At 42.7% G+C, this 13,003-nt stretch overlaps 1 protein-coding gene across 9 annotated transcripts in view; it reads left to right on the top strand.

Moving 5' to 3' along the window:
- CLIP1 (CAP-Gly domain containing linker protein 1) overlaps nucleotides 1-13,003 on the top strand; it is a 115,257-nt gene that overhangs the window by 25,478 nt on the left and 76,776 nt on the right. For all 9 annotated transcript variants that reach the window (XR_010592818.1, XR_006175007.2, XM_042852467.2 and 6 more), the window contains exons 2-3: nucleotides 7,824-8,020; nucleotides 9,849-10,420. Coding sequence is in view for 7 of the 9 variants with exons in the window: in XM_042852467.2 (XP_042708401.2) it covers nucleotides 7,927-8,020; nucleotides 9,849-10,420 (666 nt within the window). In the remaining 2 variants the exon portion in view is untranslated. The remainder of the gene's footprint in view (nucleotides 1-7,823; nucleotides 8,021-9,848; nucleotides 10,421-13,003) is intronic.

The raw sequence follows: 13,003 nt of genomic DNA, 5'->3' as shown, positions 1-13,003 counted from the left end.
GTAGCAGAGCCACTCCTAATATTACTCAGACTTTTGTCTAACTCTGTGGCTGGGAACAGCTATATGAGTTGGTGAGTGGTGTTTCTTTTCTTTGAAACTTGACACCATTCGTTATGGACTTGTCATCTGACCTGGTTCTCATTTAGGTACATTCAGCAGACAGCTAGCAGCTTGGTTTGGCATGACGGGTGGTCAGCTTACGGCTGGTGGCTGCTGAGTTGCGCCAAGATGATGAATCAAATTCCAGCATTTCCGGCTTGAATGAGTGACGTCTAAATTGTGTTGTCTCTTCCCATCATCTAGCAGCAGCCAGTGACTTGATTAAGTGATCAACAATATCTGGTTCACCAGAGGATTCATGCATAGTAGCATGCCTTGGTGCCACCAGGCCAGTTTGGACTCCTGCTGGGATAGGTAGCCACTAATGGGCTGGGTGCTGAGGAGAAACATTTTGGGACTGTCCCAGTGATAAGTTAGCTGTAGAGAACTATACTATTCTTATCCAAGTACCAATAAAAAGACCTTAATTTCTCAAACATCTAGCTGTTGGCATTTTCTAATTGAATGACCCTGTTCTTTGGTACGAGCCACCTCTCATCTTTGGTTTTGAGTTCAGATAAAGTCAAGTGACTCTGTCACTAATCTCCGGCAAAATGATAAGTTAGTGGGCTCAGTTCAGACCATCTCTGAGGTTGGAACAAAGCACAATGGGGGCCCAGGCTTGTTTTAGGGTGTTTATGATTCAGGAGAGGTTCTACAGTGGTTGGTGTGTATGTGTGTGTACACCTTCCATTTTGACTTGCCTTGTCTACAGCAGCTGGAGTCCAGTAGCTTGAATTAGAAAGCATATGGTGACTTGCACTTACCAGGCTAGTGAGCAAAGGGCTGAGAGGCTACATTGCCCACATTCTAGATTTGGACAAGGCCATTGTCTATCTCTGGTTGTATGTATAGACAATATTTTAATACAAATAAGGGGGTGTATGAGGGGGAACTACTGTCCTTTAAAGAGCTTGCTATAGTAAAAGATAAATTTCTCAGTTTGTCTTCTGTTAAAGAAATGTGATAGTGATGTATCCCTAACTCCTTCCACATGCTTTCACCTGTTTAATTCCTCACAGAGTAAAATTTATTTTTCGTTGCTGAAATTGGCTCCCTGGAGTTTTTGGGCTTTTTTTCCTTAGAGACTTTCTCCAAAACAGATTGAAAATGAGACTACGGTGCTGCTGCTTTTAGCCTTGATTTATTAACAGTGCAGGTTATCTGACACATGTTGCGTTTGCATTATCTCAGTAGAAAATAACCTGATTGTGCACTAGCAAGGCAAAGAACTACAGTTTATTTTGCCAGCATGAAGATGGACTAAATTATGACTATGAAGTGGGCATTGTGATAAGTCTGCGAAGCTTGCCTGACTCCAGGTCTGACAGGTCAGACCAGAAATAACTCAATCTGTAGAGTGTGTTCATAATTTTCCTGCCCTACAAGTTATGGGTTTGCTGCTTTGTTAATTGTCCCCTTGAGAGGAAGGCAGTGAACAGCATCATACTATTTAGCCATTGAGCCAGCTATTGAATCAATGTCTAGTGAAGCACTTTGATGAAGGAAGGAAGGGGGTGGGGAATGTCTTAAATATCTGCCTTCCTGGGTGGGATTCCTTCTGAAGTTAAGGAGACAAAGAAGGCATTTTAAAAATGTAACTTTCATTGTGAGAAAATCGACGTATTAAGAACGTGTCACTGACACTGAAAAGCTACAGAATTCCCAGGACCCTGATTATAGATCACACCTGCCAACATATGAATACTATAAATAGGGACATTTGAGCTCAAGCTCCTCTAAAAGGTTGCCTGTGTCTTGAGATTGTTTTCAAGATCAGATGTTGCATTTATGCTATCTGTGTGTGTGTGTGTTTGTGTGTGTCTCTGTCTGTCTGTACTCCATTGACACAGGCTGGCATATCTGTATGTTACTTGACATGGTTTTTAACAAGTGAAAAGAGTTAAAACAGTTTAAAAAGATGAACAAGCTTGTAGTATAAATCTGACCTTGGGGAGAAAAATAGATGCTGTTTTAAGCTTAAAAGAAGGAAAGTGCTCCAAAGCATTTTGGAGATTGGAAAAAAAAATTATTTGAGACCGTTCACTCCTTCGTGGGGATAATTGATACACTTGTATTTTTGTTACAAACTTTCATCTTAGGTAGACAAACAATATTTTTATTAAATACAAACAAAACAGCAGAACACCATTTCAATGAGTTGAGGATTGAAGCACAAACCAACAAAGGGAAGGAATGTCAAAATCTCCAAGAGATTCAACAACTCTGTGCTTCTGACTTGATTTTTCCCTCTTAGGGCATGTTTACACTGCAGTTAAAAACCCACAACTGGTCAGTCCAAGCTGACTCGGGCTCAGAGGGCTCGGGGTAAGGGACTATTTAATTGAGGTGTAGATGTTTGGGCATGGCTGGGGCCCAGGCTCTGGAACTCTGAGGTAAGAGGATCCCAGAGCATGGGCTCCAGCCTGAGCCTGAGGGCAGGTCTACACTACCGCTGCTGGTCAATCTAAGCGATGCAATTTGAGTCATGTTAGTAGCATAACTCAGTTGACGTAGCTTAGATCTACTTACCGCAGGGTCCACACTACGCTATGTCGACAGGAGACACACTCCCGCCGACATTGCTTCCGCCTCTCATTGAGATGGAGTACAGAAATCAATGGGAGAGCGCTCACCCATTGATTGATGCCGCTGCATCAATTGCAACAGTGCCGATTTACCTCCATAGTGAAGACAAGCCAGGAATGTCTACACTGCAATTAAACAAACCCATAGCCCAAGCCCCTTAGCCCGAGTCAGATGGCATAGGTCAACTGCGGGTGTCTAACTGCAGTGTAGACATACCCTTAGTTGTGTCATTTCCTTGATGACTGTGTGTTTGCCTTTCACCTCTGTTATTGGGTCCAGTGCTGCTGCTGCTTCTCTGTCTCCGCACAATAAACCTGGTTCAAGTTTGTTTTTATCACTGACTTCAGCAGCATGTCTGCCTTGTTCCCTGGCCCTAAGATGTATTTTTAAAATATTTGCTCATCCATCATCAGCTCTGAGATTTCACAGCAGCAAAATTTTTAACCCTCTACACTTGGCCTCTCCCTTCTGCCTGCCACTATTTCTTGTAGCAAATCTCCCAAAATAATCATCCTGAGGATTTTCAGGTGTGGTTTAGGTCAGGGATTTACACCACTGGCATTAAATTAAATAGATTATGGCTTTTAAATGAATACAGGATACTGTGGCATTGAAAAGACACAATAAAATATCTGTCTTTATTCCCTGCCTGTTTACCCGACTTTCCCCACCCAAAGGGAAAGTGCTTATCTCGTCTCTTCTCTCTGCATGTCTAGTTAATCGCATAGTAAGTCGTTGTTTTGTTTTGTTTTTTTTATTTATTATGAACACGTGATAAAGAGCAGAAATAGAGGGTTTGGAGATGGATGATGAAAATGTAGGGAAAGAGTAAAAAGATTAGGACTGTTTAATTTAGTCAGGGGATGTGAGAGGCGTATATGAAATAGTAAATGACAGAGAAAAAGTAAATCGGGCAGTCCCATTTATTATAATACAATAAGGAGGCATTCAATATAAATTGAAAGGCAGTGAATTTAAAACAAATGCAAGGAAATAGCCTTTTCTATACAAATGTATAACTAACCTGCAGAACTCTCTGCCATAAGATAGCATTGAGTCAAAGTGTTTAGGGGGATTCTAGGAAACCATTATATAGATAATGAGAATATCCATTTGGATTTGGCAGGAAAGAGTAGGAGGTGTATAAAACCCCATGCTTGAGGTCATAAATCAACTTTTAGCTTCCAGAATTTAGGAAGCACTCTTTATGGCCAGGTTAGTCCATAATTGTCCACTATGGGGTTCTGCACTTCCTTCTTAAATCTTTTTTTTACTGGCCAGTGCCTGAGAGGACACAGGACTAAATGGACGAGTGATCTGATCTGGTACGGCAAGTCCTGTGTTCCTGACTTCATACTGAATCCTCATTTATTGCAAACTTGGACTTGAAACCAGCAGAGTCAAACTGGCCACGGATGGGTAGAGTGAGAGAATGAAATTCCAGATTCCGGCGCAATGCTCTGGGCAGCTGGGCAGCGCAGCCGCAGAACTGCGGCCTGACCCAGTGCTCTGTGCTGCGTGGTGGCATGGCTGGCTCCAGCTGGGTGGCGTGGCTGCCTGTCCTGGTGTTCTGGGCGGCGTTGCTGTAGCGCTGCCAGCCACTGGCGCTCCAGGCAGCGCAGTAAGAAGACAAGGAGCAGGGGGGGTTGGATAGAGGGCAGGGGAGTTCAGGGGGTAGTCAGGGGTGGGGGTGTAGATAAGGGTCGGGGTGGTCAGAGGGTGGGGAACGGGGATTGAATGGGGGCAGGGGTCTGGGGGGGCAGTCAGGAAGGAGAGGAGGGGTTGGATGGGGCGGTGGGGGGCAGTCAGGGGCGGGAGGCCCGGGGGCGGTCAGGGAACAGGGGAGGTTGTATGGGGCAGGGGTCTCGGGTGGGGCGGTCAGGGGGTGAGAAGTGGGGGGAGGGGGGTTTTGTCAGATAGGGGGCGGGGGCCGGGCCAGGCCTGGCTGTTTGGGGAGGCACAGCCTCTCCTAACCGGCCCTCCATACAATTTTGGAAACCCATGTGGCCCTCAGGCCAAAAAGTTTGCCCACCCCTGCTCTAGTTATTCTTGTTTATAAAATGTATGCCTTCCTGTTCTTTCACAGCTTAGTCTGTATTTGTCATGACTGTCTCTCTACTTTGATTTCAGAGGGCTCTTTTCTCTTGTTCATGCATGTGAAAGCTCAAATATAAGATTCATGGGCGATTTATGCGTGCCTCACTAAAAGAATAACTCCAGAGACTTTCTCTTCATTTAGTCATAACTCTAACAAAGGTGTTGGAGATATGTTTCTAGGATCACTTGATGAAGAAATATTCAGCAATCTGTACAATGTTACCTTTAGCAACCTCAGAATTTTCTTATTTATGTGCATAACGTACGCGCCAAACATCAGAGGTGGTAATTACAGCTTGTTAGTAAAGTGTAAATTTTTAGCATAGCCATTAGAACATGTTTGAATTTGGCACGGCTGACCTTGAAATAGTACAAGAATGCTTCACTTCTTAGTCACTGCGAGGCAGCATGACTGATACTTTTTTTTGTTTCACAGTGAATTGATTTTCAGCAGCTCTAGCATGCTGTCCATTAATAATACACGGGGAATAAAATTTACTTTGGTAGGTAAAAGACATTGATGTTGTCCCTCTTTAGTCTTCATTACTGTAGAATGAATTTCTCTCCTTCATTACTGCTGCTCCTGCTTTAGGATTTATCATATGCCAAAATTGCAGGCCCGTGTGTTGATGGTACTTGAACTGGGAGAACTAAAAGCCGCAAGCGCCCAGGCTGTGTACATGCACAGATGGGTGCCAAGACACTAAGGCTATGGCTACACTACAGAGATTACAATGGCACAGCTGCACTGATGCTCTAGTGCTGCTAGTGCAGACGTTCTAAGCCAATAGCAGAAGCTCTCCCGCCAACATTGTGCTGTCCACACTGGTGCTTAGGTCGGTGTAACTTACATCACTCGTGTGTGTGTGTGTGGCTTATTCACACCCCTGAGTGACGTAACTGTAGTGTGTACATAGCCTAAGTACATACAGTAACTCCTCACTTAAAGTCGTCCTGGCTAACGTTGTTACGTTGCTGATCAATTAGGGAACAAGCTCGTTTAAAGTTGTGCAATGCTCCCTTCTAACGTCTTTTGGCAGCCGCCTGCTTTGTCCACTGCTTGCAGGAAGAGCAACCCGTTGGAGCTAGCTGGTGGGGGCATGTAACAAGGGTGGACCTGCAGCCCCCCATCAGCTCCCCACTCCCCTAAGTTCCCTATGCTGCAGCCGCCCAGCAGGCTATCAATCAGCTGTTCAGCTGTCCCTCCCCCCAATGCCATGTGCTGCTCCTGCCCTCTGCCTTGGAGTTGCTCCCAGAGACTCCTGCTTGAGGTGCAGGGGGGGAAGGGAGGAGGCTAATGTCAGGGTATCCCCCTCCCCCCCGCTCCTGCACCCTGCTTACCCCTTCTCCATATAGAGCAGGGAGGGGACACGGATGGAGAGAGACAGTAAGAGCTTGGGGCAGCAGCTGCTGTCTCAACTTCCTGATCCACTTAAAAAGACAATGCACTTAAGAGTGGGTCAGCTTACTTAAAAGGGCAGTGTGTATCTCTCTCTCTCTCTCTCCCACAGACAAGGTGTGTGTCTGTCTCTGTCTGCTATGCTGTCTTCCCTCCCTCTTGTTCATGCTGCCTTGTGTGAGAGGCTACATTAACAACAATGTGTTTAATCCTTGAGGGCTCAGCCGAGTGCTAGTTCATCATTTAGCAGCAAGGCATTCCCTGGGAAATATCCCTCCCTCTTCCACCCTCTGACTTCACCACCTCAACCAAGCTTCACAATCATCATAGCTGTGAACAGTATTAAATCGTTTGTTTAAAATGTAAACTGTGTGTATATCTATATAATATATAGTTTTTTGTCTAGTGGAAAAAAAATTCCCTGGAACCTAACCCCCCCCTCCCCCATTTACATTAATTCTTATGGGGAAATTAGATTCGCTTAACATCATTTCACTTGAAGTCTCATTTTTCAGGAGCATAACTACAACGTTAAGCGAGGAGTTATTGAGTAGGGTCAGGACCCGCCTTTCAGTTCCTGCTGCTCAAGCTCTGAGAAAATAGTTAAGCAAGTAGTGTGTGATTTCTACATATCTAAATTTCTTCTAACCTTTCCCACAAGCTTTTGTTCAGCTCCCTAGTGCGATTTTAAGTCATTTGTCACCACTGCTGTCAGTGTTTCTTTAACCAAAATGCTATTAACTTAAATGCTGCCTTTGTAAAATTTCAGTATATATCCAAGGTATATTGACTGTAGAACAGTGTGTAGTTTTAAAGAAGAAAACAACCAAAACACTAGCTTTAAATTCAAATGATATTTGAAGGAAGCAAATTCTAAAGCTTTTGTAGTCAGGAGAAAAGATGCCTTCCTTCTCTAAGAGCAAAAATTTCATGGCATGTCTCCCTGGAAAACCTATAGCTGGTCTCTGAGTCAGAGCTGCTCTCTATCCTAGCAACCTAATTCCTCTTCCTCCTAACTCTGGTTCCAAAGGATTGGAGCTGGGGCACTCTATTGGGGACTTTTATGATGAGCTAATGGGTCTCATGATCCTAAATGCTGGATTGCAAGAGAACTGAGGTGGGTGTTTACTTGTTAGCTCTCTGGGTCTAACAGACTCTGCTGATCTATCTTAGCTTTTCAGTTCAAATCATTTTTAAAAGCTTTCTGTTTGTCCTAAGTCCCTTGCAGTCAGCCCTCTTGCTAGTCTAAATTTGTTTTCACTGGGCTGTTGCAACACTTTAAAAATACTTGACTTAAAGCTGTACGGTGCATAAAATGATTACATCTGTGCGTGGTGGTGTTAGTAATGCTGTTAAGGGCTTTGTTTTTCATTCTTAAAATAACTCTTTAGTTTAAAGTTCAAGCTGAACACAGCAGTGTTTAATGTTGTGAATTGTCTCAATGCTTTAGCTTCAGATTCAAGATTTCTTTCAGTAGGAAAGTCTTCTAAAACATGGGAAGTGCCTGACTCCCTCTGAGAATATTCATGTTGTAGTTGTATGGGGCTGTACTTTCTGTACAGCAGTTTCTTTACAAATTCTTTATTCTATAGGATTTAAAATATGTATTTTATTTTGTCTCTAACATTTTTATATACAGGCTTAACCCAAAGGCAGAAAACATAGAAGCACATACTGCATCCATGTTTGGGAAAAGATAGTTACTACGGACAAAGGGGATAAACATCGACGACATAAGAAAGATGAGTATGTTAAAACCAAGTGGGCTTAAGGCTCCTACCAAGATCAGCAAGCCTGGAAGTACAGCATTGAAAACAGCTGCATCTGTTGCTGCTGGTAATGAAGATTTTAAGATCTTAACACTTTTCTTAAGTATCCTTCTTCTAACAAAAACTAATCTGAAGGTTGCGGTTGAATTCTCATATATCTAATCTAACTGAACTGATGTGTTCAGTACACCGTAAAACATGAATTTACAAACTGGGCATAATTCTGAGTTCATGAGAAAAATGCATTTTAAAAAAAGGAAAGGATTCGTTTATTTCCTTCAATGTTACTCCATTTACCTAGTGATATAATTCAAAGAATTGGTCATTCTAAGGAAGAGCATTCTATCTCTGAGTGTGCCACGCTTCCAGACTTGGGAATTGTGAGCTGGTCACTCAGAACAAATTAAGGATACCTGGAATGCAGCTGACATGTCATTATGTGGCACATTATTGGTTATGTGGGGTCTGAGGTATGTGCTTGCCAGTAGCCAACTGCTGCTTGTTTGTCCCTCAGTACAATAATCTTGGCTACACTCGAAACTCCAAAGTACTGCCGCAGGAGCGTTCCCGCGGCAGGGCTTTGAAGTGCGAGTGTGGTCGCGGTGCCAGCGCTGGTACTCCACCTCCCCGAGGGGATTAGCTTACAGAGCTGGGAGCGCGGCTCCCAGTGCTGGGGCACTGTTTACGCTGGCGCTTGACAGCACTGTAACTTGCTGCGCTCAGGGGGGGGGGTTTCACACCCCTGAGCGAGAAAGTTGCAGCGCTGTAAAGCGCCAGTGTAGCTGTTGCCCCCTCGGGCACACTGTACCAAAACAGTGTGCCCGAGGGGGCAACGTAGCCAAGGCCTAAAAGTGATCATGCCATAATACAAGGCTTCAAGCCTTTCTGACAGTAATATACAATTTTACATTCTAGGTAGTAAATTTAAATTTAGTGCCATAGTATTGTGTGTTTTTATTTTTGATCTTTCAGAATGTTCCAGCTGTTGAATAAAATATGCTGTACTTTAGAGTCTTAGAAACAAACATTCATTTCTATATAGATACAGATATTGTAAAGGCTTGAGGCCCAAAGCTCTCATCTTCTCAAAGCAGCAATTTTTGCCAAATTGACCATCTAGTCAGGCAGCTCAAAAAATGAAGCTGATTATTAAATGTATCCCATTTTTAAATGGTCCAAAGGAGAGTAATGAGCTTATGGTTAAAGCATAGGCCTGGGAGTCAGACTCCCTGGATTCTAGGCCTGACTCTATGGACTTCCTGTAAGTTCAAGCTTTTTTGTACCTCTGTTTTCTCACCTATCTTCTGTGGCTAATACTCCCTCAGTGGAGGATTAGACTTAACTTGCTAAAGAGTGTAAAGCATCTTGAGATATTAAATTCACAATAGAAATACAGACTGGGATCTTCAAAGGCACCTGAGGAAGTCAGGCATCCAATTTCTGCTGGAAGTCAGCTCTTAGACACCTTGGACAATCCCAGCCCCAAAATGCAATTCTCAGTTATCCAGTTCAGATATGTTTATAATGGAACAATTTGGTACATAGTCAGAATATGCTTAAGCCCAATTCAGAGTTCTGGGGCAAGCAATTTTTCTTGAAGAGTAAGTAAAACATTTTTTCATCATAATGGTAAAGGTGGATTTTGTGCAGGGCTGGTAAATTTTCATTAAAACATTGCAAGACTGGATCAAAGGCTGTTTAGCTGTTAATTTCTTAAACTGGTTAAGGAAATGTGAGAATACTGCAATCTCAATATAGCAATAAGAAAATACATGTTTACTTTCTTCCTTCAGAGTTGCATACTGGATATTTCTAAATGGAAACAAGCTCATGATGCATACTGGAATATAAATGTGTTTTAACTGATATTGTTTCCTTATTGTGTTTGGCTCCAGCTCCAGCAGAAAAAGCAGTGTCCAGTGAAAAGCCGTCAAGCACACCCACCTCGGAGGCACATGATGACTTTGTGGATGACTTCAGAGTTGGGGAGCGTGTTTGGGTCAATGGAAACAAACCTGGCTTTATTCAGTTTCTTGGAGAAACACAGTTTGCTCCAGGACAGTGGGCAGGGATTGTTCTAGATGAACCCATTGGCAAGAATGATGGCTCTGTAGCTGGAATTCGCTATTTCCAGTGTGAACCTTCACGGGGAATATTTACAAGGCCATCAAAGCTGACAAGAAAAGTGCTGGCAGAAGATGAAGCCAATGGTACACAGACAGCTAATGCTTCTAGAGCTACTTCACCAACCTCCACATCAGCTGTTAGTATGGTGTCTTCTCCCCCTGCAGCAGCTCCCCCTACAGGAATTCCTCAGAAGACTTCTCCACCAGCAGGCAAGGAACACTTTACTCCTACTCAAATTAGCAACCTGTCAAAAACTGCAAGTGAATCTATATCGAACCTCTCTGAAGCTGGGTCTGTAAAGAAAGGAGAAAGAGAACTCAAAATTGGAGATCGAGTTTTGGTAAGTTCCCCCATCCCCATATCTCATTTCAATCTAACAACCTATAACTTTTCATATTGTTAAAATCTATTTTTTGTTAATTAGTGTTAGCCTATATTTGAATCTGGGTTATAGTTTTTCTGCTCTGTTGAGTTGTACAGGCTGGGAAGTAAGAAAGTTATAATGAGGTGGTCCATGCTGGTGGGGTGAAGATGACCACTGTCCACTACTGCATGGAATCAGAATCTGTGTGTCATATGGATAGTCTCCTTCGCTTGTACGGTGCGGGACTGTGCTATTGGAGCAGGAGGACCACAGTTCTACCATGCCAGGGATGTATGATTCAGATGGCTGTGCAGTGTAGCACCATGTCAGTGGTAAAGCTCTAGTGGCTGCAGATGTGTTATATTTTGTGGCTTGGGTAATACAGATACTAGTCTCCAGTTTCCATTTTTGTTTAACAGTCAGATTAATATCTATAATTTGCTACCGTTTGTCTTTTTATGGCCTACCAAATCAATTTCCATGTCGCTTTCATATTGATTATAATCATACATTAGATTCCTATGCTGCTGCTGTTACATAATGATGCCACTTGTCAACATCCATATGGAATTTCAGAAATACTGATTTTTAACTGAAATCTTCAGAATTAACATTCATTTTACTGTTGTTTTCTGTGTTTTGACTACTGGGCTAAGTAAAGCTGCTACAGCTCTGTACGTTACCTCATCCCATTATGCCAGAGTATCACAGAACATATGGTGTAGAATTTCTGCACCCTGTGTGGAGATCTCTGAAATACTAAAGCAGAACGGAGGCTGGTTTTGCAGCTTTCATTCTATTGTGCTTTGCCAGCATTCAGTAAAATCCTTAACTGGGCTTTAACAAGCTATTTATATTTTCATCATCTTGCTCTAATTTTAAGCAGTACAATAGTGCTAAATACAAATTGCAGACTTGTCAGAGATTTCCATCCAATCTTTCTTTTAGTCATTCAGGGCTCAATGTCTCCAGCAAGCTTCTCAACAGCAGAGTGTTTAATGGCTCCCATTAGTTATGACAGGCAGCAACAGAAGCAGTCTTTTAAGACCAGTGATCACCTGGGGATTAGCTGTTCTGCCACTGATCTGTGAGTTTAGTTGGATGTCCTTCATAAGCCTCAGAACAGAAAACTTTTGTATCACAGTTGTGATTTTTATTTTTTTAAATAGTTTCAAGTTCTCTTATTTGAAATGACCATTTTAAAGCTTTCAAATGCTGTGTATTGATTTTTGGCCTTAGTGCAATAGAACATGGTACCTTTTTTGATAACCTCTTTGATGTGCATCTGCATCATAGAAAACTCCTGGAGAAAGATGTTCGGAGTTGTGGAAGTGGTGTTCAGCTGCTGGATGTGAGCACCAAACTTTGGTTGTGGGAAGGCCCCACAAAACTGGAATTATGTTTTTACAGGACATTTTTAAAGGCTTCTATGCACTAAAGTGGTGTATTTAAAATAAAACTGAATTAATATTTGAAGGGTAAACCTCACCAGACTTGCAACCACTTGACCATAGGTCGATTTTGGGTCTGAACTATTGAGTGTGTCCCTTGTATTAATCACTCTTGGAGCAGGAGGTATAGCTTGCTGTAACTTTAGTATTTAAGATATTGCAAATGAAGAGGCATCTTATGTTTACATTTCCATTAGTAAGACAGGGCAGGAATTTGTACTACTGGCACATACAGCATCTCAGAACATGCTGTGAAAATCTTGTCAAGGAAATTGCATGGATGTTATTGTTTTATTTGTGGTGATACCATAAAAGTAATGATTCTGTGGTGAAAAGGTGGGTTGAAAAACAAGGATACAATTTCTAGGAGATTATTAAATGTGTCAAGTGAATGGTGAGCTACTGGTCCAATTCCCCCAAGTTTACTAGTGACTAAAAAGGAATTAGGGGTATCTTTATTGTCTCATGCATTTTTTAAAAGTGTGTGTGAGAGAGTGAGAGAGAGCGAGAGAATAAAAGGGGTAGAGATTTCTTCATAAAGAATATCTCCCTGCTAGGCTTAGCTACTTAAACACTGACAGTCTAGTTAGTTGGTGCTGTAAGTCATTGCCTGAGGAGCTTGCAGTCTAGACTGATCGCACAGGATCTTCCTCTGTATTCCTATACGTTTTATCTTGAAAGATATGATGGGATGGTGATGGCGTTTTGCAGACAAGGATTAACATGTCTGCACTTCATGGAGGGGGGAGAGTGAATTTTCAGGGGGAGTTTGACAGGAGAGGGTGGTTGTTAGGCATGCCAGAATAGGGAGGGAGCTCCAAGCATAGGGACAGCATGGAAGAAGGTGCAAAAGAGTAATATGAAGTGAGAGGTGAGGCTTGATTCACTGGCAGAGTGAAGCTAAGGAGCTTTTGTTTTTGCTGTGTCAATAAAAATTAAAAATCCACCATTTAACCTTTCCTCCCCATCTATCGGCTCTGACTTTATCATGAAGGTTGACCGCTGCCTTTGCTTCTCCAACACTGCCAGCCTTCATTGCCCATTCATTAGTCCAGTGGTTCTCAACCAGGGGTACGCAGAGGTCTTCCAGGGGGTACATCAACTCATC

This window comes from Chrysemys picta, chromosome 15 (assembly GCF_011386835.1).
Source record: "Chrysemys picta bellii isolate R12L10 chromosome 15, ASM1138683v2, whole genome shotgun sequence".
Classification (NCBI taxonomy): Eukaryota; Metazoa; Chordata; order Testudines; family Emydidae; genus Chrysemys; species Chrysemys picta.
This window is presented reverse-complemented; position numbering and strand designations above follow the sequence as displayed.